The sequence below is a fragment of the Crocuta crocuta genome, unplaced genomic scaffold (genome assembly GCF_008692635.1).
Source record: "Crocuta crocuta isolate KB4526 unplaced genomic scaffold, BGI_CrCroc_1.0 scaffold204, whole genome shotgun sequence".
Taxonomy (NCBI): domain Eukaryota; kingdom Metazoa; phylum Chordata; class Mammalia; order Carnivora; family Hyaenidae; genus Crocuta; species Crocuta crocuta.
In genome coordinates this window covers 1,453,283-1,474,509 of record NW_027529603.1, presented here as the reverse complement: position 1 = coordinate 1,474,509, position 21,227 = coordinate 1,453,283, and the positions used below count along the sequence as shown (strand labels likewise).

Genomic DNA, 21,227 nt, shown 5'->3' with positions numbered 1-21,227 from the left:
TCATGCTCTCAGACTCTCTAAATAATATACTTTTATTTTTTTAAAAAGAAATCTTTTAGGGGCATCTGGAGGGCTCAGTTGGTGAAGCATGAGATTCTTGATCTCTGAGTTGTGAGTTCGAGCCCCATGCTGCATGTAGATACTACTTCAAAATAAAACCTTTTTATAAATAAATAAATAAACATCTTTTTTTAAAAGGCATTTAAAGAGATGGCAACAAAGCAAGCAACCCTTTATCCAATGTATCAAAATATATATTTCCTGTTTCTCAATACATCTTATTTTTTAAACAGATTCAATAAAAACTCAATTAACTAAAGACTAATAATTTTCCAGCTTACACCCAATACGTTTTACTTTCAGTCTATTTTTGTTTGTTTGTTTATTTGAGAGAGAGAACATGAGCAAGGGAGGAACACAGAGAGAGGGAGAGACAAAATGCCAAACAGGCTCTGCACCATTAGCACAGAGCCCAATGTGGGGATCAAACCCATAACCATGAGATCATAACCTGAGCCAAAACCAAGAGTTGCACGCTTAACCAAATGAGCCACCCAGGCACCCCTTTTAGTCTTTATTACTGAATATCTTTCTTTTTTTTAAAAAAAATCTTTCTAAAATGTCTGAGCCCGTTTTCTTAAGTTTAGTTTGGAAAAGGAAAAGTAAGTATATCTCTGATGACTGTGGCAGTGGCAGCTACCTAAAGTCAGGTTCTGTGTATCGCTTTGCATTATGCCACAGCAGAAGAGACTGGGCTGAAAATGGATTATCTAAGGATAAATTCTGGGAAGGCTTCATTGTGTTTTCTTTCTTTCTGAATTGCTGACATACTGATGATCCTGTAACCTGCCTGTTTCCCTGAAACAAAGTTACAATTCCAGGGGGAAGGTGGGATGAATTCTTAATGGAGGATAGAAACTGGATTATGCTTAATTCAGGTTTTACTGTAAACTCAAATTGAGGATTAAAACTGAAATTTTTGAAAAAGAAGAAGAGTAAAAACCAAACTTAAAACTAAGTGAAAAACACAATTCCATGACTGGGTATCACTACCTGAAAGTTATTAGACACACTGGATAAATAGACACACATGTATACAGACACACAAATTATATAGATATCTGCTATAGGATATGAAGTCACAAGAAAGTGTTACTCACACCCTAACAACAAAGCCAAACAACTTACAAAATCAGCTTTTTAAATACAGAGTGTCTACAGAGTGTCTGGCATTCAATCAAAAATAACACACACAAAGAAGCAAGAAAATGTGATCCATCATTAAGGGAGGAACCAGTCATCAGACCCAAACTGAGTGGTGGCCAATATACTGAAAGTATCAGAAAGGTTTAAAATAACTATAAGAAATATGTTAAAGGATCTAATGGAAAAGGTGAACAGGTGTGAGCAGATGAGGAATTTCAACAAGAGACAAAAATATAAAGAGACAAAACAATAATGCTAGAAATGAAAAATGCCATATCAGAAAAAATCTTTGACAGTTCATAACCAGGCTACAGTGATAATCAGAAGACAATACTTAGCAGAAAAAACAATCAGAGAACCTGAGGTTAGGTCAAAAGAAATTAACCAAATTGAAATAAAGAAAAAAAAAATGGAACAGAGCCTTAAGAAAGCTTTAGGACTACCGAACGGCCTAATACGGTATGATTAGAGTTTCAGAAAGTAAGAGAGAGGGGCGCCTGGGTGACTCAGTCGGTTAAGCGTCCAACTTCAGCTCAGGTCATGATCTTGCAGTTTGTGAGTTCAAGCCCTGCATTGAGTTCTGTGCTGACAGCTCGGAGCCTGGTGCCTGCTTCAGATTCTGTGTATCCCTCTCTCTCTGCCCCTCCCCCAATCATGCTCTGTCTGTCTCTCAAAAAAATAAATAAATGTTTAACAAAAATTTTTTTAAAGGTAAGAGAGAAACAATGGGGCAGAAGAAATGTGAAAAGAAATAATGGCTGCAAATAAAAGATATACATCCACAGATCCAAAAGTTTAGCTAACTTCAAGTGGGCTAAATACACAGAAAATCACACCCAAGGTACATCATGGTTAGATTGTTAAAAACAAAGATATAGAGAAAATCTTGAAAGAAGGGTAGAGGGAGCAGCAATGATTAAGTGATGGCCAATCTCTCTATATTACACTGTAAAGCAATAACTGATCGACTTTTGAAACAATTTAAAATTAAATGCCTTTCTCTATACCTCAGCAAAAAAAAGTATGTCAATATCCTAGAAGAAATTAAACCAAGGGGAAAATGAACCTCCCTTAGAAATTAGCTAACTAGGGGTACCTGGGTGGCTCAGTCGGTTAAGCGTGACTTCAGCTTAAGTCATGATGTCATGGCTCAGGAGTTTGAGCCCCAAATACGGCTCTCTGCTGTCAGTGCACAGCCCACTTCAGATCCTCTATCTCCCTCTCTCTCTGCCCCTCCCCAGCTTACACACGGTCTCTCTCTCCCTCAAAAATAAACATTTTTGGAAAAAAAGAAATTAACTAAGAGCACCTGGCTGGCTTAGTCAGTAGAGCATGTGACTCTTGATCTCTGGGTTATGAGTTTGAGCCCAATGTTGGGTGTAGAAAGAGCTTAAAAATAAAATCTAGGGGCGCCTGGGTGGCTCAGTCAGTTAAGTGTCCAACTTCAGCTCAGGTCATGATCTCACAGTCCGTGGGTTCGAGCCTCGCATCAGGCTCTGTGCTGATAGCTCAGAGCCTGGAGCCTCTTCAGATTCTATCCTCTCTCTGCCTCTCTCCTGCTTACTGTCTCTGTCTCTCAAAATAAAATAAAAGGAGGGGCGCCTGGGTGGCTTAGTCGGTTAAGCGTCCCACTTTCGCTTAGGTCGTGATCTCGCGGTTCGTGGGTTCGAGNGGAGTCATAAATAGGAAACCCTGGCCTTTCAAAGGTGAGTTTAGTTTTATGAAGTTATATCTGATTATACAGACTGTTTCCCCCCTAAATTAGAATCTCAAGGCATTTCCCCAGATATTGAAAGAATAATTTTTGTTTGTTGAAACATTTTTAAAAGCCTTTTAAAAGTCATTTCTGGAAAATAACTTTTTTTCTTAGACGAAACAAATGGAAAATGAGTTAAAAACTAAAAGGGATTAACACTGTGAAGCAACAGGCTCCAAGAAAGGCCCGATTTAACCTAAGCCTAGGGTTTGCAATTTACATACTATAAGAATAATATTTTTTAATTTTTTTTTTAACATTTATTTCTGAGAGACAGAAACAGAGCACAAGCCGGAAGGGACAGTGAGAGAGGGAGACAGAATCTGAAGCAGGCTCCAGGCTCTGAGCTGTCAGAACAGAGTCCGATGCAGGGCTTGAACTCATGAACCGTGAGATCAGGACCTAAGCCAAAGTTAGACGCTTAACCGACTGAGCCACTCAGGCGCCACCCTCACCATGTTTGTTTATTTTTGAGAGAGAGCATGCAAGAGGAGAAGGGGCACAGAGAGAGAGGGAGACAGAGGATATGAAATAGGCTGTGTGCCCTGACAGCAGAGAGCCCGACACGGGGCTCGAACTCCCAAACTGCAAGATCATGACCTGACCCAAAATTGGGCACTTAACCAACTGAACCATCAAGGTGCCCCTATAAGAACAATAATTTTCAAAGTCTTTGAGAATTAATTGTTTATATCTCTTATTCTGTTATTTAGGAACATGTAGTTATTAATGACAGTGGAAGAAGTTCAACCTCAGTTGAAAAAAAACGAACTTGAAGGTAAATTAAATAACAGTCATAGGGGTGCTTGGGTGGCTCAGTCGGTTAAGCATCCGACTTTGGCTCAGGTCATGATCTCATGGTTCGCGGGTTCAAGCCCTCCGTCAGGCTCTGTGCTGACAGCTACCTCAGAGTCTGGAGCCTGCTTCAGATTCTGTATCTCCCTCTCTCTCTGACCTTCCCCTGCTCACACTGTCTGACTGTCTGTCTGTCTCTCTCAAAAATAAATAAAAACATTAAAATAATTTTTTAAAATAAATGCCAGTCATAAGTCAGCATAGCAAAATATCTAGTCGACCCAAATATTTAAAAAGAAAAAAACAATTTAATACCCAGTCACAAGAGCAGATGCTACCTCCTTGTCCACCCCAAATGCCCTCCGAGAATTACACACACACACACACACACAGACAGACCCACTAACCCCAATGAGCCAGTCAGATAATACCTAACTTAGGGGGAATCAATTCACAAGCCTATAAGCTAGGCTGTGCCAATCATATTCTTCCTTGGCCAAAAGACAGAAAAACTTCAGCTATATGATGCTAGCCGCTTAAACTGAAAGATCAAGTACCAAGCCACACCATACGGGGGCAGGAGGTGCATTTTTGGCCCTATGAACTCTACGCAAGTAGGCAAGTAGGCCAAGAAAGCAAGTCTATAAACAGAAGAACAAAAATGGAGCACACCCACAGAGAAAAGCATAAGGAAAGGCTATGTAGCCTTCTTAGAGATTAAGGGAGTAGAAGCCTTAGTTTCCTGGCTTTCAAATTTGTAAGGCCAAGCTGAACTTGATTTCTCACAATACCTAGAAGACTGCCTATTCCCACCTTTTTTTTTTTTTTGCCTATTTCCTTTCATTTCTATTCCTTAAGCTACATGATACCTAAAAATAAGACTCTTTACTCTAAAAACTCAACTAAAGCAATGGAAATTTAGTTACTAACACAGTAGTTTAAAGCAGAAGAAGCTGAAGACAGAGAAAATCTATTCTCAAATATTACTCAGGTACAATGTTTCACTTAATAAAATTTTGGTGAAAAATGTAAGATGATGGAGGACTTTCTAAAAAATAAGTCTTTACTGATGAGATAACTTCAAAATTAGAATCTTCTCTCTGGATTGTTTAGCTGAAACACATCATCTACAGTCCATCTTATTTTCACTCCAGTCAAAAAGGACTTTCTAAAGAGCCAAGATATATAACTTGCCGTTTGATATAAGATTATAAGTAAATTTTTCTTTTCTGCTATTTTCTCTCCCTAGGCCTTTCCTCTGTCCTTTGCTGTCCTCTCTTATTTCCTGAAAAAAGTTACCTAGAAGCAACTTAGGATCTGTCTCTCTACTACCATTTGAGTACTGTGAAACAGCCCTGTAATAATCCTTAAATAATATGAAATAGCTTACCTGGCAGATCTGATGCCTAGCCTGCTATACAAAATGCAAATTCCAGGGTCTGAATAATTTAACTCCAAAAGGATTTAACAAAACATATACTCAGGCAGAGAAGGACAAATATCATATGTTTGCACGTATAGGAGGATTAGGAGGAACTTGACGGAGGAACAAGGGGGAGAAGAAGGGGGGAAATGGTGGGGGAAAGGGAGAGAGGCACACCATGAGAGACTCTTGAATGCTGACAAAAACTGAGGACTGATGGCTGTGGGGAGGGGGGGGGGAGGGGCATGGAGGAGGACACTTGTGGGGATGAGCAGTGAGTGTTATGTGGAAACTAATTTGACAATAAACTATTTGTAAAAAAAAAAACCATATACAAGTGTTATATGTAAGCATAAGCACAATAGTAATTCAAAATATTAAACTGTTGTATAAAATATATTAGCAGTGACTAATATATTAGTCAGTGACTGCTCCAGCACCGTGACTCAGCTGACTGATACTAACAAGCAACCACTTGTAGATCAGAAAAGCATACAACACATGTTGCCACGCAGTCTGGCAAACCATTCTTACAATGACATGATTCTAAAAATGGAAGATCAGCTTTAAAAACCTATTTAAATTAACTGTGTTGGTTATTTCCATTGTTTAACTCTACTGTATGAAAAGAGGGTCTAAATGTAACTTCTTAGGCACTTCTATTCCTCCCAAATGAAAATAATAAAACTTAACTAATGTATTCAATTTTGGAAAGCCATATCTTGGAAAAAGATGATAAACTATGCAGGTTCCAGACACAGGGCTCAACTCAAGAGCCTTCAGATCATGATCTGAGCCCAAGTTGGATGCTTAACCGACTGAGCCACACAGGTGCCCCAGATGATAAACTATTAGTTTCAAATTCAAAACTGTACTACTATTGACATTCCTGTAATTACTGATCCGCTGATCAAAGTTTATTTCTAGTAATTACTTCCAGTTATTGTGGGGTGGGGAGGAAGGATGAGGGGATAGACACTAAACCAAACCATTATTGTTAACTAAAGGTTTAGAATTTTTCACACTTGAGATGGCAAAGGGCTATGACCAGGGAATAAAACAGGGAATGGTAACTATAAAATACTGCTGAAGAACAATGAAAAGAGACAGGCTCTCTATTCATCTCTGGTAATTTCAAGAACCAGAGAGACTCTAAAGCTTAACTATCTACTTAAATATAAATATTNCTGTTGTACAACTTTTTCTCAAGCTGCTCATTTAAATAAATAAAAAGGGGCACTTACTTAAAAAATGCTAAGTGATTTCAAATCCTCTAATTAAATCATAATTTAAACCATTAGATCTAACAGTACACTTACCATGAAAATCTGCACCCAACTTCTTAGAAGCCATTTAGAATCTGAAAAACAAAGAAACATATTTAGGGCACCAGATGCTCTGAAGGGATATAAACAAATTATAGTAATATTGAGACTATAGGGGCACCTGGGTGGCTGAGGGTTAAGCATCTGACTCTTGACTTCGGCTCAGGTCACAATCTCACAATTTGTGTTGTGATGGGATTTGCATGAGATTCTCTCTCTCCCTTCCCCACTCATGTACTTGCTCTCTCTCTCAAAATAAAAAAACATTAAAAAAAAAAAAAAAAGAATAATGAGACTACAAAAAAGAAAACAGAAGACTGAAAGGTTCCAGGACTGATACAGTCCTCAAACTTCTCAGCCCCAAGTCTCAAAAAAGAAAGCAGAAAGGAAAAGATATTAGTTTTCTACAGAAAAATTAAACATTTCTAAAACTGCATGTTCTAAATATACTATATATGAAAAAAACAGCACACTAACCTTTGACCAATTTATATGTGGACCACCAAAAGGAAAAAATTGCAAAACATATACCTTCTTCATACAAACTACAAATATGTCAATAATAAAACAACATTTTTCAGTTATGCAAATACAGACCTTTGGCTGGCAACTAACTCTAACAATAATTTTTTTTTATGCTTTATTTATTTTTGAGAGAGAGATGACGTGAGCAGAAGACAGACAGAGAGGGAGACACAGAATCCAAAAACAGGCTCCAGGCTCTGAGCTAACTGTTAGCACAGAGCCCGACACCGGGCTCAAACTCATAAACCATGAGATCATAACCTGAGCCAAAGTCAGATGCTTAACCAACTGAGCCACCTAGGCACCCCCTAACAGTAATTTCTTAAGCAGGAAATAAATGACATATAATCTTCTATACAGTTTAATTAGTAGGAAATTTTTCTAAATAAAGGAAAAAAACATAAAATCACACATCTAGCTTAATATTATCTTTGCATTTTCAACCCCTATATAAGTTAAGTCCTTTCTTATACAAATAATCTAAGCTCTTCAACCTAAAAGTTTATTGCCCTTGACATGGCATTTATACCTTTAACTTACCTAAAACATAAGCAGGAAAAAAATTAAGGTTAGCTATATGAATTTATGGTCTTTTGTCTATTAGCCTGTATTACAAAACATTAAAAAGCATCATACAAAAAAAAAAAATCTATTTTCCACTAAAAGTAAAAAAAAAAAAGTGTATTTCACCTGTCTTGTGAAAATTAGTCAAAACAGAATTAAAATCTGCACAGGACTGGGGCGCCTGGGTGGCTTAGTCGGTTAAGCGTCCGACTTTCGCTTAGGTCATGATCTCGCGGTTCGTGGGTTCGAGCCCCGCGTCGGGCTCTGTGCTGACTGCCAGCTCAGAGCCTGGAGCCTGTTTCAGTCTGTGACTCCCTCTCTCTCTGACCCTCCCCTGCTCACGCTGTCTCTCTCTCCTAGAAATAAATAAAACATTAAAAAAAAAATTTTAAAAAAAATCTGCACAGGATTTATTATTTATTTATTTTTATAACTGACAAGGTGATTTTAGAATTTACATGGAAAAGCAAAGGAAATAGAATAGCCAAAATGATCCTAAAAAAGAACAAAGTTGGAGAACTTATCACCTAACTTCAAAGCTTACTATTAAGCTATGTAATCAAGACTGTGGAAATGGCATAAGGATATCATACATACCACCAAAACAGCCCAGAAACAGAGCTATACATATATAGCCAGTTGATTTTAAACAAAGGCACAAAAGCTTTTTTAAAGGGGAAAAGATCATCTTCTCAACAAATGGTGCCAGACATTCATATCCAAAAAAAAAAAAACCTTGATCCATACTTTGTACCATATATAAAAATTAATTCACGGAAATGGGGAGATAATGGCTCAGGGGTACAGGGTTTCTTTTTGGAGTGATGAAAATGTTCTAAAACTGATCGTGGTGATGACTGTACAACTATGTAAACATACTAAAAGCCACCGGATTGTACTTTTTTTTTTAATGTTTATTTTTTGAGAGGGGGAATCTGATGCAGGGCTCAAACTCAAGAGACCATGAGATCATGATCTGAGTGAAAGTCAGATGCTTAACTGACTGAGCCACCCGGGCACCCCCATACTCTTTTTTTATAGGAGAGGTTTTTTTTTTTTAAGTTTTATTTTTGAGAGAGAGAGAGAGAGAGAGAGCATATGCAAGTGGACAAGAGGCAGAGAAAGGAGGACAGGATCTGAAGCAGGCTCTGCACTGACAGCATAGAACCCAATGTGAGGCTCAAACTTCCTGAACCATAAGAACATGACCTGAGGTGAAGTAGGATGCTTAAGCAACTGAACCACCCAGGAGCCTCCAGGCTATTTTTTTTGTTTTTAATGTTTTATTTCTGAGAGAAAGAGAGAGAGAGAGAGAGAGAGAGAGACAGAGAGAGGGGCAGCGTGAGCAGAGGAGGGTCAGCGAGAGAGGGAGACACAGAATCTGAAGCAGGCTCCAAGCTCTGTCAGCACAGAGTCTGACGCGAGGCTCGAACCCACAATCCGTGACATTATGACCTGAGCCAAAGTCAGACGCTTAACCGACTGAGCCACCCAGGCGCCCCAGACTGTCTACTTTAAATGGATGAATTGTGGGGCACCTGGGTAGCTCAGTCAACTGAGCATCGTACTCTTGATTTCGGCTCAGGTCATGATCCCAGGGTTGTGGGACTGAGACCTGTATTGGGCTCTGTGTATGGAGACTGCTTAAGATTCATTCTCTCTCTCTCTCTCTCCCTCCCTCCCTCTCTCCCTCCCTGCCCCTCTCCCCGGGTCTCTCTAAAATTAAAAAAAAAAAATTTTTTTTTGGATGTGAGGGCAATTTGGCTGAGACATCTGTCACCCCATTGATCACCAGGGTTGATTCAGTTGATCTGGCTGTTGAGGCGGGTGTCCCCTTCCTCCCTCACTGCTCCACGTACATCCCTCCTGAAGCTGTGTGCTCGGTTGAAGGGGACGACCTTCTTCAATAGAGGAGGACCGTTCCTCAGTCAAGGGTATACAAGTAGATGTGCTCCCCTGCTAGAACTTCCAAACAAGCTCAAAAGGTCCATTTGTAGGAGAACATAGGGTAGTCAAGCTTCTAAGACTCCAGACACATCCAAATGAGGCACTGCAGGTGGCAGTCTGCCTTTCTTTAAAACAAATAAATAATATAATAAATTTTAATTTAAAAAAATGGAGGGTGCTCACTTCAACACATATAAAGGACGAATTATATGCAGTATATGATACACTATCACCATCACATGGACAAATCTCAAACACATCATGGTAAGTGAAAGAAGCCAGGACTGAGGCTCCTGGGTGGCTCAGTCTGTTAAGTGTCCGATTTCGACTCAGGTCATGATCTCACAGTTTCTGAGTTTGAGCCCTGCATTGGGCTCCACGCTGACAGTTGAGAGCCTGCTTCATATCCTCTGTGTCATCCCTCTCTGCCCCTCCCTTGCTTGCTCTCTCTCAAAAATAAACATTAAAAATAAATAAAATAAAAAAGAGACTGCTTCTTTAAAAAACAAAAAGAGGAATACAAAATAGGCAAAACTAGAGGAATAGAAAAGTAATCTAGCTACGAGAGACTATATAGGACAAAAAGTATTATGTAAGGGGCAACTGGCTGGCCCATTCCGTACAGCATGAGACCCTTGAGTTCAGCCAAGGTTGTAAGTTTGAGCCCCATGATGGGTGTAGATATTACTTAAAAATAAGATCTTTAAAAAAATTAATAAAATTTAAGGGTGCCCAGGTGACTCAGTCAGTTAAGCATCCAAATCTTGATGTCAGCTCAGGTCTTAATCTCAGGATTTTGAGTTCAAGCCCCATAGTGGGCTGCACAATGGGCATGAAATCTCCTTAAGGGGCGCATGGGTGGCTCAGTCCATTAAGCACCCGACTTCAGCTCAGGTCATGATCTCGTGGTTCACGAGTTCAAGCCCTGCATCAGACTCTGGGCTGACAGCTCAGAGCCTGGGGCCTGTCTTCGGATTCTGTGTCTCCCTCTTTCTCTGACCCTCCCCTGCTCACTCTGTCTCTCAAAAATAAATAAAACATTTAAAAAAAATTTTTTAAGAAAATAAATAAAAAATAATAAAATAAAACTAAGAGTGCCTGGGTGGCTCAGTCAGTTAAGCATCCAACTTTGGCTCAGGTCATGACCTCGCAGTTTGTGGGCTTGAGCACCCCCAAAAGGCTCTGTGCTGACAGCTAGCTCAGAGCCTGAACACTGTCTTCGGATTCTGTGTCTCCCTCTCTCTCTGACCCTCCCTGCTCACGATCTCTCTCAAAAATGAACATAAAAAAATTTTTTTAATAAAAAAAGTAAAGTAGTCTCACCAACTTTAAATGAATTCTTTTTTTATTTTTTTAAAGTAGCTCCAAGACCAAGATGGGGCTTAAACTTGTGACCCTGAGATAAAGAGTCGCATGTTCTACTGACTGAGCCAGCCAGGCGCCCCTAAATGTATTCTTAATNTTAATTGGCTTGTATCTAGAATACATAAATAACTCTATAACTCAATAATAAAAAGACAAATAATAATCCAACTAGAAAATGGGCAAAAGAGCATGAATGGTCAATTATGCAAAGAAGACATACAAATAACCAAGAAGCACATGAGATGATGTTCAACATCATTATTCATTAGTCAGGGAAATGCAAATAAAAAACTCCCCTTCCTATTCCCCATTTTAAGGCATGCATATTATCTGTAACAAAGCAAATCTCTATTAAAAAACTAGTAAGTGGAAATTAAAATACAGTAACCCTTATTACTAAATAAAAGGGAATAAGTTCTTTTAAAATATGCCTCAATAGAGCTGATAAAATTCACTGAATGCAACTCTTACATTTTCCACAAACCTTAATAATACAGGAAATTCAGGGGCACCTGTGTGGCTCAGTTGGTTGGTTAAGCGTCCAACTTCGGCTCGGGTCATGATCTCACAGTTTGTGAGTTTGAGCCCCACATCGGGCTCTGTGTTGACAACCCAGAGCCTGAAGCCTGCTTCGGATTCTGTGTCTCCATCTCTCTCTGTTCTTCTCCCACTCGTACTTTGTCTCTCTTCTCTCTCTCTCTCAAAAATAAATAAACATTAGGGGTGCCTGGGTGGCTCAGTTGGTTATGCATCTGACTGGGCTCAGGTCATGATCTCACAGTTCGTGGGTTCAAGCCCCACGTCAGGCTCTGTATGGACAGCTAGCTCAGAGCCTGAAGCCTGCTTCACATTCTGTGTCTCCCTCTCTCTCTGACTCTCCCCTGCTCATGCTGTCTCTCTCTCAGAAATAAATAAAAAAACATTAAAAAAATTTTTTTAAACATTAAAAAATTTTTAAAGAATACAGTAAATTCATATCTGGTCACTTACAATAAAGATTTTTCTAATGTCTGCTATGCAGTAAAACTTCACTGTCTCTCAAGGACCAAAAGGGTCTTAATAGCTATTTGGGTCAATATTTTTTTTCCTGGAATATCTGAAAAAAATCAAGTGAAACATATAGATAATTTATTGCTATTTATATTTCCTTATAAGCTTCCTATATTTTAATTATTTTTTAGAACACCTTCCTATAATTGAAATGTTTAATTATGGGGAAATGATTAAATCATGGAACTATTCAAAAAATAGGTGGTAATGCAATTAAAAATGTTTATTAGGGTATGTGGGTAGTTCAGTCGGTTGAGCATCTGACTTTGGCTCAGGTCATGATATCATGGTGCTTGAGTTCGAGCCCCGCATTGGGCTCTGTGCTGACAGCTCAGAGCCTGGAGCCTGCTTTGGATTCTGTGTCTCTCTTTCTCTCTGCCCCTCCCCAGCTCATGCTCTGTCTCTCAAAAATAAAGTTAAAAAAAAAAGTTTATTAAAAGCATAAAATAGAAAATAAGTCTAAGTTTTAAACTGTTTTTACAAGTTGGACTGAATTACTTTAACTATGTAAAAACTGTACACAAAATAAGACTGAAAAAAATGTATTTGCTCCCAAACATAAGTGCTCACAGGGGGGAAAAAATCTTAAGTAATCATAAATTTCCATTAAAATAAATATAAGTGCTTATATTAAAGGAAAAGTATCAAGTAAATAAGAACAGCATACATTCTTAACTGGCAAACTTTTACACTAATAAAATGTAGATCTCCCTGAAGCACCCAGAACTTAAGAGCAATGTTGTTGTTTAAGTTTATTTATTTATTGGGGGGGGGGGTGGCAGAGAAGGGGAAAGAGAGAATCCCAAGCAGGCTCTGCACTCTGTGCTGAGCCCAAAGTGGGGCACCACCCCAAGAGATCCGGACCAGAGCCAAAATCAAGAGTCGGATGCTTAAATGACCGAGTCACCCAAGCACCCCAACGGCAACATTCTATTTTTGCCAGTTCAGTGCCACTTCTAATGCTACGGAAAGAAAACCTGGTAACTTAAAATTTAAAATGTAACTAATTAGACATCCAAGAGACATCCAAAAAGAGACGGGGAAATAGGTAAAAGGAAGAGAGCTGCATGGAGAAGAGGAGCTCTAGTGCAAGAAACAGAAGAGATGGGATAGGTAATGGAAAAGGGCAAGGTGAGGAGACTAGGGGTAGGAAACCAAGACAATGCAAACAAACATCCTGCCAAAGCACAAGCCCTCTGTTAAAGAGGAGAAACCAAGGGCAACATAATGATGTTCTCATTTTCTTTCTTCTCTTTCTTATATCATGAAATTCCTGTTACATGAAATTACATGTCTATAGTTTCCTGATACATATGCCAATTTAATATCCCAGTAAGCTATCACAGTCACTTGTTGCATTATACTGCAACAAGAGATGCAATCAGGAATTTCCCAAAATACAAACTAATCCAGAAAATTCTCCAACTTACAGAAAAAGAAAGTTCTGGAAATATCAAATTTCAAAGTCTAAAAACAAATTTAACACCCACACAACTAGCATTCACACCACTAACAATTAGCATTCACACCACTATGTCTATGACAAAAAATCATACATGTAGTTCAAAGCAGCACTCTCAACAATAGCTAAAACATGGAAAGAGCCTAATGGCGAATGGATCAAGAAGATGTGGTTTATCTATACCATGGAATACTACATGGCAATGAGAAACAACGAAATCTGGCCATGTGTAGCAACGTGGATGGACCTTGAGGGTGTTATGCTGAGCGAAATAAGTCAGGTAGAGAAGGACAAATATCATATGTTTGCACTTATAGGAGGATTAGGAGGAACTTAACTGAGGAACAAGGGGAAGAAGAAGGGAGGAAATGGTGGGGGAAAGGGAGAGAGGCAAACCATGAGAGACTCTTGAATGCTGACAAAAACTGAGGACTGATGTATATGGGGGGGGGGATGGGCATGGAGGAGGGCACTTGTGGGGACGAGCACTGGGTGTTATGTGGAAACCAATTTGACAATAAACTATTTGTAAAAAAAATTTTTTTTTAATCATACATGTAGCAGCCATTAGTTTGTCAATACTAGGCTATACTATATTCATCAGAAAAAAGCTTTATTTTTTTTCACAGATCTCAGAAACATTTTGAAGCCTCAGTTGGTTCAACAGTAAAATAAGTGTAGTAGACTGCATAATCTGCCAACCCTAAACATACCATAAATCTATCAGGTAGAATAAAATAAAGCAAAAATATTTGTTTCAAAATTAAATATTTACTACTCAGGATAAGTGACATCATTTACTATACACATAACTTTTAAAAGATGTCTGTATGGCAAAATGAGAAGCTGGCAACCATGTTAATCCCACGTCTCCCTTTTTAATGTTAGTGGTCCATGAAACCCAAAAGTCTGGAAACCATTTTCCTATACCACATATAAAATAATCTCAAATGTGTATGGCTATTAAAAAAAAAACCGTATCTTTGCATACTTTTTTTTTAACTTTTATTTATTTTTGAGAGACAGAGAGAGACAGAGCATGAATGGGAGAGGAGTAGAGACAGAGAGACACAGAATCTGAAGCAGGTTCCAGGCTCTGAGCTGTCAGCACAGAGCCCAATGCCGGGCTCGAACCCACAGACCATGAGATCATGACCCGAGCTGAAGTCAGACGCTTAACCAACTGAGCCACCCAGGTGCCCCTGCATACTTCTTGAGACACAGAAAGAGCTCAACAAAGGTTAGTAAAAATATAACTTAGAGTAAACCACTTGCCAAGTACTCTACCTACCAGTAAACTAGTATACCTATACACAATAACGTAGATTTTTATTTGAATATTAATATAAGACTCTTACTCTTAAATACTGAGAACTGAGGGCTGATAGAGGTGGGGGAGAGGGGAAAGGGGGTGATGGGCATGGAGGAGGGCACCTGCTGGGATGAGCACTGGGCGTTATATGGAAAAACAACTTGACGCTAAACTATAAAATGTGTGTGTGTGTAAATATATATATACACACACATATATATATGACTTATTCTGAAGAACATGGTTGTTCTTCTTACATGGCTGTAAGCCCCTTATATCAGCATATTTGCCTTAAGGTGGAAGGCCAACAACAGAGGTCAACTAGTACACAGATTCATACTGAGGAGCATTTCATTAACACCAGTAAGCTTTTCTTTTTGCATTAATTTCTACTTTCAGTTCAGCTGGAATACTGCTTGTTCATTCAGATTTGTTCTGAGCACCACTGTTTTACAGAGTCAAAATGGAAAACCTAAATTTGAATCACTAACCTGCAGAAACAAGATCTAATAAGCCCTGCCATTTTAGAAAAGAGGAGAGTATGTTTGTGTGAACACAGAAACAAATAAGGGTAAGGCATAGTCTTACAACGGTGGTTATATCTGGATGATGGGTTTACAACATGGGGTTCTTGGTTTTTTCTTTTGTGCTATTTGCTTTCCAGGTTTTCTATATGGAGCACATATCACTCAACTGACACACCTAGTAATTGGGAGAAAGAAAAAAATACCTAAGGAGCAACAGAGAGAAAGAATACCCCAGATACCTATAAGAGGACTAAACAGAAATAACACAGTATGCAACCAATGAAAGATTATGACCTCAGAGAGAGAAAATAAAAAAAGAATAAATCAGTGGTTTCTAAGACCAGTAAGAATACCACACAAATAGTTCTAGGTTATAGACTTCTTGGAGGTATAACAGGTGTTTACTTATTGATAATAAAGGATATAATCCATGATGAAGAGCTAACTTATGAATTGCTCCAAGTAACACTGCATCACCACTTATAAAACAAAAACCAACAGAAGCGCACCTGGGTGGCTAAGTTGGTTAAGCATCCAATTCTTGATCTGGACTCAGGTCATGATCTCATGGTTCATGAGACTGAGCCCCACCTCTGACTCTTCGCTGTGAGTGCAAAGCCTGCCGGAGACCCTGTCTCTCACTCTCTGCCCCTCCCCCACTCACGAGTGCACATTCTCTCAAAATAAACAAACATTAAACAAGGAACACAAAAATTACAGGAAACAGAAGAACTAGATAGAAATACATAATTAATAAGATAGATATAACTTATATCAAAAGCACCCTGAAAGCAGAATATACCTACAGTACCCACCAAACACTTTACAAACACCTAAGTAAAAATTTAAGCCACAAAAAAAATTCTAATAAATATCCAAAATCAGAACTAGCACATCTGGGGCACCCAGCTCAGTCAGTTAAGCTTATGACCTTGGCTCAGGTTATGATCTCATAGTTGGTGAGTTTGAGCCCCGCATCAGGCTCTCTGCTGTCAGTGCGGAGCCTACTTGAGATCCTCTGTCTGCACCACCTCCACTTGCTCTCTCTCCAAATTGAATAAACATCTTAAAAAATAATAATAATAATAATAAGAGGGGTCCAGGGTGGCTCAGACAGTTAAGTGTCTGACTCTTGCTTCCATCTCAGGTCATGATCTCACAGTGCAGAGCCTGCTTGGGATTCTCTTTCTCTCTCTCTGTCCCTCCCCTGCTCATGCTCACTCACTCTCTCAAAAACAAAAAAACAAAAAAGAATTTTTAAAGATATAGTACAACCAATAGTCAAAACACAAAAAAATTAGAAATCAGTTACATCAAAACACACAAAAAAATCCTAGTACCTAAACTTCTGAACTGTCTCTTTATTAAAGAAGAAACAAAAAATAAAACTGCAGAAAACAATGACAATGAAAATACTGCATTTGAGAATCTACAACATGCAGCTAAAGCAGTAATCAGGAAAATTCACAGCCCATACAAATACTAAAAAGAAAATTCACAGCACAATGACTCAGGATATAAATAACCACCTAAGGAAAACAGAAGAATGGAAATAGTAGGGACATAAGCAGAAAACAATCAATTAAAAACCAGAAAAAGTATCAACTAACAAATAAACCTATGAGCTGTAATTTGGAATATAGATAAACCATCCAAATAATTAATTGTAAAAAGAAGTGGAATGCCTGGGTGGCTCAGTTAAGTGTCCGACTTCAGCTCCGGTCATGATCTCACAGTTTGTGAGTTCGAGCCCCACGTCCAGCTATGTGCTGACAGCTCAGAGCCTGGAGCCTGCTTCAGATTCTGTGTCTCCCTCTCTCTCTGCTCCTCCCTATCTCACACTCTGTTTCTCTCTCTCTCTCAAAAAGTAAAATAAAAAACCATTTTAAAAAAAGCAGAGAAATAAATGTACAAAATAGAGGAAATTAAAATAATCTAAAGACACTGCTTTGTTCATCTCTTTGCAAATACAAGTGACAACCTGGATAAAATGGATGATTTTCTAGGAAAGTACTATTTATCAAAACTAACTATAAAAGAGGCAGAAATCTTAAGCAGACAAATAACCACAGAAAAAGCTGTCAACAGACTTCTGCAATCCAAAAGAAACCTAACTGCAATGAGATTTTAATGGTTCCAAAACACAGGAAAAGAAGTTTCTATTTTTTTTTTTTTTTTACAAAGCAAGCACAATATTGATGCTATCAAAGAAAAAAACTACAAAAAAAAAAAACAACAACCCTCATGTATGCATGGAGATTAAAAAAAAAATCCTCAAAATAAAAATGCAAACCAAATTCCTAAAATGCAAATCCATTATAGGAATACATCACATCCAAGTGGAAGTTAGCCCATACATTCAGGATACTTCAACACTAGGAACCTGTTAATATACTTCACCATTCATTAATAGATCTAAGAAGAAAAACCATATAGTTATCTCCTTAACATGAGGTTAAAAACAACAAAAAAAACAGAGGGTACTTGGGTGGCTCGTCGTTGAAGCATCTGACTTTGGCTCTGGTCATGATCTCACGGCTTATGAGTTCAAGCCCTGCACAGGGCTCTGCACTGACAGTGCCAAGCTTCCTTTGGATCCTCTCTCCCTTTCTGCCCCTCCTCAGCTTGTGAACACACACACTCTCTCTCAAAAATAAACATTAAAAACAAAAACAGGGGCACCTAGGTGGCTCAACTGGTTAAGTGTCCAAACTTTGGTTTTGGCTCAGGTCACAATCTCACAGTTCTTGGGTTCGAGCCCTGCATTAAGATCTGCAATGACAGTGTGAGCCTGCTTGGGATTCTCTCTCCACACCCTCCCCCCAACCCCCCTCACCCTCCACCGTTCTTCCTGCATGTGCATGTTCTCTCAATACAACAAAACCATTTCTCTCAATACCAAAGCCAGAGAATGCTCACTAATGGGGAAATAAAGGATTTCCATAAGAACAAGACAAAGATGTCCACTATTACTGTAATTTGGTAACATTATTATTTAAAACTGGATGAAAGAAGTTAAAAGGTATAAAAGGTTAGAAAAGAGGGGCACCTGGCTGGCTCCGTAGGTGAAGTGTGCAGCTCTTGATCTCAGGGTCTTGAGTTCGAGCACCATGTTAGGTCTAGAGATTGCATGAACTTAAAAAATAACTTAGAAAAATGACTGTCTGGGGTGCCTGGGTGGTTCAGTTGGTTAAGCATCTGACTTCAGCTCAGGTCATGATCTCAACAGTTCACGAGTTCAAGCCCCGCACTGGGCTCTGTACTGACATCTCGGAGCCAGAAGCCTGCTTCAGATTCTGTGTGCCCCCCTCTCTGCCCCTCCCACAGTAGTGCTCTTATCTCTGTCTTTCAAAAATAAATAAATGTTAAAAAAATTTCTTAAAAGAAAAATGACTTTCCAAGGGAAACCTCAAAACTGAAAAACTATTACAAATAAAAGGGAATAAAACAACATGTTTCTAGATACAAAATTAATACAGGCACACTTTGCCTTACTGTGCTTTGCTTTACTGTACTTCATACTGTCTTTGACAGAGTGAAATTTCAAGACTTCAGTGGAAGAAATAAGTGCAGATGTGGAAGAAATAGCAAGAGAACTAGAATTAGAAGTGGAGCCTGAAGATGTGGCTGAATTGCTATAATCTCAGGATAAAACTTTAACGGATGAAGAGTTGCTCCATATGGATGAGCAAAGAAAGTGCTTTCTTGAAATGGAATCTACTCCTGATGGAGATGCTATGAAAACTACTGAAATGACAGGAAAGGATTTAAACTTTTTTTTTATTAAATTTTTTAAAAATCTTTTATTTATTTCTGAGAGAGAAAGAGACAAGAGACAGCATGAGCCGGGGAGGGTCAGAGAAAAAGAGGGAGACAATCCGAAACAGGCTCCAGTCTCTGAGCCAGCTGTCAGCACAGAGTCAGACGCGGGACTCGGACCCATGGACTGTGAGATCATGACCTGAGCCGAAGTCGGACGCTTAACAAACTGAGCCACCCAGGCGCCCCTCAAAGCTCTTTTTTTAAGTTTACTTATTCTGAGAGAAAGAGCAAGTATGTGTATGTGCAAGTGCAAAAAGGGCAGAGAGAGAGAATCCCAAGCAGGCTCCACACTGATATTGCAGATGCATGGCTCAAACTCATGAATCATGAGATCATGACCTGAACCAAAATCAAGAGTCAGTCACTTAACCAACTAAGCCATCCAGGCTCCCCACAAAGTTCATTTCACATGATTTACTACAACGTGGTTATAGTTGAATATCAATTTGCTAAAATTTAAAAAGCAACTAGATGTACATAAAAAAATAATATTTGTTAAGGTAAATTATTGACCCAATCTGTTTTTGTAAGAACTGCACTTAAGAACTCTAGCTAATTCTCGGGTGGCTCAGTTTGTTAAGTGTCCGACTCTTGATTTCGGCTCAGGTCATGATCTCAGGGTTCATGAAATCAAGTCCTGCGCTGCCCTACAGTGACAACAGGGAGCCCGCTTGAGATTCTCTCTTTCCCTCTCTGTGTCCCTGCCCTGTTCATGCTCTCTCAAAATAAATTAATTAAATTAAACAATTCTCTCTCCCTCTGTTCCTCTTTCTCTAAAAGAAAGAAAGTTTTCTTTCTTCTAAAAGAAAGAAAACTCCACCTAATTCCAAAATGGGTCAGGAAAAATCCAGACAAGGATTTCCTCAAGTCTGGGTCAACTGTGGGTTCCTCTTAATTCTACAAGCATCTAGCACCATATCTAATCTTTAGCAGGGCAGGCCTTTTCATATCCCCTTGCCCTTAAACTTTCTGAAAATATGATAATTCTATAACTAATATTCCTAACATATAGTTTAGAAATACAACTAGACAAAACAATGACCTTAAAATGAAAAAGTTAAGAAGGATTTTTGTAATCACCAATAGTCTGAAATCATAGGCCTTGAGACTAACATAATGGAAGAACAGGAAAGTGCTGACAGTTATGAGTTAGAATAGGGAGTCATAACATAAAGCATTAGTTAATTAGAAATTTTTAATCAGTATCTTAACCAGTTCTCAAAAACTCATTTAACATGTTTTTTTCAACATGATTTAGAGTTTAGTAAAAGTACAATGTCACAAGGGCACCTGGCGGGCTCAGTCAATGGAGCATCCAACTCTTGATCTCAGAGTCTTAAGTTTAAGTACCACACTGGGTGTAGAGATTACCTAAAAATAAAAATAAATTTTAAAAATGTAAAAAATACAGGAATCTGGCTGGCTCAGTCAGTAGAGTAGGGGAGTCTTGATCTCAAGACTGTGAGTTCAAGGCCCACATTGTGGCATGGAGCCTAATACATGTATGTACACACACGTGCGCACGTGCGCGCACATACATACAATAAAATGTAAAAAGAAAAAAAGGGGCAAATAAAATGTCCCAAAAGGAAATACAGCCACAAACTTCAATTCAATTCTTTTAACTGTGAATTAACATTAGGAAAAAAATAATTTCAAGAAGTAACTAAAGCAAGAAAGTCATCTCCTCCTCAACTCTTTCAAAAATCACATCATGGAACACCTGGGTGGCTCAGTAGGTTAAGCATAGGATTTTAACTCAGGTCATGATCTCATGGTTTGTGAGTTCAATTCCACATCAAGTGAGCTTGAGCCCACATTCAGTGATCTCAAGCCCTGCTTTGGGTGGGCCCAGCTTCTCTTCCTCTCTCTCTCTCTCTCTCTGCCCCTCATAGGATTCTCTCTTTCTTTCAATCTCTGTCACTCTCTCTCTCTCTTTCCCTCTCTGCCTCTCACTCACTTGCACCTTCTCACAAACTCTCAAAAAAGAAAAAAATCACATCACAACTCATGCCAGAATTTGAGAGAAAGAGCACTCTGGACAGTAAAAACATGAGTTCTAGTCTTAATTTTTCCATCAATTTGGGATGGTTTAGAGCCTGTCAAAATCTTTGAGGGAAAAAGAAGAATTCAGCACGGCTTCTATAA

The 21,227-nt window shown here is 38.8% G+C and overlaps 1 protein-coding gene across 3 annotated transcripts in view; it reads right to left on the bottom strand.

The window, feature by feature from the left end:
• Window positions 1-21,227, bottom strand: part of UBAP1 (ubiquitin associated protein 1) — a 55,275-nt gene that overhangs the window by 19,940 nt on the left and 14,108 nt on the right. For all 3 annotated transcript variants that reach the window (XM_077761890.1, XM_077761891.1, XM_077761892.1), the window contains one exon: window positions 6,500-6,540. In XM_077761890.1, coding sequence (XP_077618016.1) covers window positions 6,500-6,533 — 34 coding nt within the window. In that variant the 5' untranslated portion in view covers window positions 6,534-6,540. The remainder of the gene's footprint in view (window positions 1-6,499; window positions 6,541-21,227) is intronic.